This window comes from Morone saxatilis, unplaced genomic scaffold, assembly GCF_004916995.1.
Source record: "Morone saxatilis isolate NCDOM2014 unplaced genomic scaffold, NCSU_SB_2.0 Contig8, whole genome shotgun sequence".
In the NCBI taxonomy this organism is placed as follows: domain Eukaryota; kingdom Metazoa; phylum Chordata; class Actinopteri; family Moronidae; genus Morone; species Morone saxatilis.
The window spans coordinates 7,536,186-7,541,281 of NW_023340257.1; the positions used below are offsets into that span (position 1 = coordinate 7,536,186).

A 5,096-nucleotide genomic window follows, 5' to 3' on the forward strand; every position below is an offset into this window, starting at 1 on the left:
ATATGATGATGTTATGAAGTTGATTTAATGTATTGCATAACAATGACTTAGTTCACTGCTTTTATGTAACTATATATGTTTGTGAATGTTTTGCTTGTGTGTTTTTTTAATATCATGATAATAATTTGATTTGATTTCAACAATATCACCCAGCCTTAGGGGATATAAGACCGACTATGGCAGCACAAAAGCAAGAATTTTAATAGCAGCTAGAAGTTGGGAATTTTTCAGAAGTTGCTGTACATAAGTTTAAGATGTTCCAACTAGTATTGCTGTATGTTACCACATTTTGAGTTGTATGTTCTTATAAAGTTTTTGTCCTATAGTTATTGTTTCTTGGCAGGTACAGTTTACTGTATCTATTATTAGTCTATCATGATTATTAGAATCAACACAGATGATGGCCTTGACAACTGTAATCTTTTATTTTTTCTTTATGGATGCTTGTTTCAATAATGAATTTATCACTATTCATTTTCTGGCAGTGGGAGTGTTGGCCCAAATGCAGACAGACAGGCAAGGCAGGTTGACTTAAAGCTAAACCAACATGATGAGAGGTCACTAGTTCAGCAGTTGAAAGTCAGTTAGTGTAACAACAGCCTTTACTTGCAAATGTACGGTACACAAGAAGTCAGTCAGATGATCAGGCGAACAAAATCCTGCAAGGAGAAGACTAAGGCGAGGTCCAGATAAAACTAAGCAGAGATCAAACAAATAAAAAGGCTTGATGACAAAGACAACACTGGGTACTGGATACTGGGTACAAAGACGAACTGGCACTAAGAGAAGGGAAGTCTAAATACAAGACTAAATACAATAAATTGTCGGAAGGATAATGAGGGACAGGAAACTAATTGGGGGTACACAATCACACAGGTGGTTAACAAGGGCAGGGAGTAAAGTATCTGAAATGAGAGAGGAGGTGAGTATGTCATGTTAACAAAACAGGAAAAGATGAATGAATGACATGGAATGAATGGCAAAGAAAAACAAAGCTTAGAGAGCAGGGCGGAATGACACAGAACAGATAAACAAAGGTCAAATACTTTGTAACACTGTTCTGTATGGAGCTATATAAATAAAGTTCTTAGAATTATGAAAACATGTGTAACAGAATTGAGCAATCTGGCTCTACTACCCCACCTAGCAACACAAACAATGGAAACTCTGACTATACATTGACTGGTGTTAATGACCAGTGGGTGCAGGCAGGGGTTTGATCAGCTGATAGATAGAAGCTAGAAAACACTGAAAGCAACTAGTAGGTAGTTGAAGCATGAAAGGGTCTGAAAAGTTCAATCCTTAACTGTAATGGTAATATTCACTTGTAAGTAAATAAGCGGTATATCATAGCGGTACATCATCTGAATTTCTCCTAAGGGGGATCAATAAAGGAATATCTTATCTTATCTTATCTTAAACTTAACATAAATCATTTTGAAACTCTGACAACAATAAAGCATTATGCTTCAAAAACTAACAATCTGAGGTAGAACTGTAATAATTAGTTGGTATATCACAAAAAAGGTGCAATACTTCCATATGTTGTGGAAAGGTTAGTCATAAGCCAAAGGACAGAATAACTGTTAATGCCAATTGGGAGGAATGGGGTGGGAGTGGCCTATAAAAAAGGGTGCCCAATTTTCACGTAAGATGACCAAACTTTGTAGAGAGACGTACATCAGAGAGACCCATATCAGTTCCACAAAAATATGTCTTTTCATTGGTCCACAAAGCTGTGCCCACCCTAGATCAAACACAACTTTATACTGTCTATGAGTCTATAATTTGCCATAAAGGTCAATGTGTGTGTGTGTGTGTGTGTGTGTGTGTGTTTTTGTGTGTTTGTGTGAATGCATGAAAGCGTGGATGTACGTTGTTGCAGCTATTGTGATTTTGTGCTTGTTTCGGAATCTTCCAGGTAGATTGCTAACACTGCCAGAATGATTTTCATCATACAGTTATATAGCCATGGTAATTATTTAGCTACCATGCCACTATGTTTATGACCAATACCACAGCAAAATTACGTAGGGGTACATCTTTGTACCATGGCAGTATTATTGTTAGTATCACTCAGTGGTGGCCTTTAACATGTCTTATGGCCAGTACAACTGATTTAAACCATAATTTCTACCAATGAGAAAAACAAAGTAGGCAATATGGCCAGTACTGGGGTGTATTATTTATATATTATGGTAAAACTTTAACCATCCATTAACGTCCATAACCACAGTACTTGACAGTGAACCTGCCAATGCAGTATTTCATGCTTTTAAAATATATTCTATCTCAAAATGTAGGCAGTCCCTCTATGACTAATAATTTGTGAGACATAGCTGATGCATATTGCATTCAAACCTCACAGGGTGAACTTGATCTTTAAGAAAAGGCCTCCAATCCCTAAAACCCAAACAAAGATGATGATAGCAAAGTAGTTGTGGCTTACCACTGATAAACCTTCTTTCTTTCTCTTCCTCTATCCACAGAAGACACTCCTACCTGTATGGAGTGCTTCAGCCTCACCTGTCGAGACAACCTTATGCCAAGACTGACAAAAACACGGCAAGACTCCCAGCTGCTGACCACCGGCTACTTCAGCACTTTCCCTCAAAAACCTCAGGGTATGTCTGTGACACTTCAGTCAGAATAAATGCATTCAAATGAATCGCATTTTCTATATAAAATGTTTTACTGGCTTTTTCCTTTTAAGCCTTTAAAGATACTGACTTTCTTTATAGGCAAATGTAGTCATGGAGGTATTCTGGACAGTAGCCGCTATATTGGGGCCAAAGGGGGCATCAACAAGGACAGCACCTCACCTCTTTTTTCCCCTCACCATTACCTCCATGTGGAAGCGGCCACTTTGGCTACTGAGGCAACCCTGAGTGTGCTCAGAGACCTCAGAGACACTGTGGGCCATAAAACCTTCCTCAGGTAGGCTCTGACTGGTCGCTGTTGTATTTCCCCCGAGGAGAACACACAGTAGGCTCACCTTAATTGGTTAAGATGTTGCATTCAACTCCGAAGTAGCTGTAATAAACAGAATATTTCATTATTTTGAGCTGTTGAGTATATATAGAATGTCTTTATTTCCTCCCAAACTTCCTTCAACAGACTTTTCAGTGTGAAGCAGGTCCCTGCATTGGTGTTTGTCATGGACACCACAGGCAGCATGTTTGAGGAGATTACTGCCGCTCGCCTCCGGGCCCACTCCATTATCCAGAGCCGAGACAGCCACCCTGGGCAACCTGGCACCTTTCTACTTGTGCCCTTCCATGACCCAGGTCAGGATGAATATTTGTCTCAGTCAAAAATGAAAACAGTAATATATGAAGCTGGAAAGATCTGCTGTAGGAGCTGGGTTGAATCTAGATTGTCTTTAAATCAGTTGTTTATTGACTTGCTTAATGTAATGATCTTTTATCATTGTGTTAGCTGTTCAGTTTTTACTTTAACAATATTGCTTTGGTCATGTGATAAATGTTAACAATAGTGATAATGATTTTATTGTCTACAATAGCTGCACAGTAATGCCCATGGTTTTGGACTGAGATTTTCAACAATCCTTTGGCCATATAGAGTCTGAAACAAATACTTTGATATTAAAAATGGTTCTATCCAATGGTAACAAAATCCCTGTAACTAAAGGAAGTTACTGCGCCAGAAAAGAAGTAGACTGGTACATAACTCGTACTGCAATTTGTCGTTTTTTTACACTTCAGTGAGCTTTAGAGGTGCTGGTAGAATGATCGTATTGCCTTTGCACAGAGCCAGGTTTGCTGTTTCTCCCTGCTTTCAGTTTTTGTGCTAAGCTAAGCTAATCAGCTGCCATAATTACATTAGGGCAAGGCCATAACAGTGATGTCAATCAATTTCCCAAAATGTTCTTTTAAGTCCTTTAAGGTGTAAGGCCCACTGGAAAATGTTCAGTGTGATGGTTAACATTCTGCTCAAGAAGCCAGCAGCTGTTGCTCACCATGTAACATTTCTATCTACTGTACTGCAGGGGTAGGACCAGTGTATGAGACTGATGACCCAAATCAGTTTATGCTGCAAATGGAGAACCTGATGGCTCTGGGAGGAGGAGACGAACCAGAGATGTGCCTCTCTGCTATCCAGGTAAATTTAGATGCTGTTTCTTTTTTAACACTCAAGATAAAGTCAGAGGTAAAGTGTGTGAGAACACATGAATAGTATGAGAATTACAAGCACATGTGGCAGCTTATTTCCCATCTTGCTGTGTGTTTTCAGCTGGCACTCACTCACAGTCCACCTCTGTCAGAGATCTTCGTATTCACTGATGCTTCCCCTAAAGACGCCCACTTGTATGATGCAGTAAAGGCCCTCGCACTTGAGAAACAAAGCAAGGTAGGTTTTAATTTTTAAGAGAATTCCTCTATAATGAGCTACGCTGTCTTCGGTATTGCACACATGCAGTTGTAATTTATGAATCTCTTCCTTAGATGATCAGCAGACAAATTACTGCAATAATGATGTCATCTAGAGACAAATCTGAAGCTGCTCTGAAGACAATCAACCATGATTCTACTGGGATATGGGGGCATTTTCTGATTCTCAGCTGGAAGCATACATCTAAATGAAACACATTTGAATGTCTCATATCAGACAAAAAAAAGTTTTGTTTGCAGATACTGTTTATTGCTTCATGTCTCATCTTTCATACTGTGCACTTATTGTGGACAGAAGCTGTGACAGTAAGGGGACTGCAATCAATCAGGTCTCTTTCAGCTCAGCTGGTTATGTTATGGGCTTCCCACAGGTGACGTTTCTCCTAACTGAAGACCCCAACTATATAACCGAGAGCAAGAGGAGTCCGAGGAGGAGGAGGAGGAGGAGGAGAACGAGTAAGGAACCCTTGTCCCCGGATCGTTTCTCTCTCTACTCTTCCCTGTCCTCCGTGTCAGGAGGACTGACAATATTCACTACCAACTCTGACATCCAAGATGTCTCCACCATAGTGGAGGATAACACAGCAGCTGACAAGGTAGGTAGTAAGATCTCTTGATGGTGACTGACATTTTACACACTTAATTGAACCAAATGAAACGAGCTCAGTGTGTAACATTTAGGAG

The 5,096-nt window shown here is 39.7% G+C and overlaps 1 protein-coding gene across 1 annotated transcript in view; it reads left to right on the forward strand.

Annotated features, from left to right (window-relative positions):
- Positions 1-5,096, forward strand: part of vwa7 (von Willebrand factor A domain containing 7) — a 10,343-nt gene that overhangs the window by 1,427 nt on the left and 3,820 nt on the right. Inside the window, exons 4-9 of the mRNA XM_035680357.1 lie at positions 2,490-2,624; positions 2,742-2,937; positions 3,118-3,287; positions 4,010-4,122; positions 4,255-4,371; positions 4,784-5,008. Of these exons, the coding sequence (XP_035536250.1) occupies positions 2,490-2,624; positions 2,742-2,937; positions 3,118-3,287; positions 4,010-4,122; positions 4,255-4,371; positions 4,784-5,008 (956 nt within the window). The remainder of the gene's footprint in view (positions 1-2,489; positions 2,625-2,741; positions 2,938-3,117; positions 3,288-4,009; positions 4,123-4,254; positions 4,372-4,783; positions 5,009-5,096) is intronic.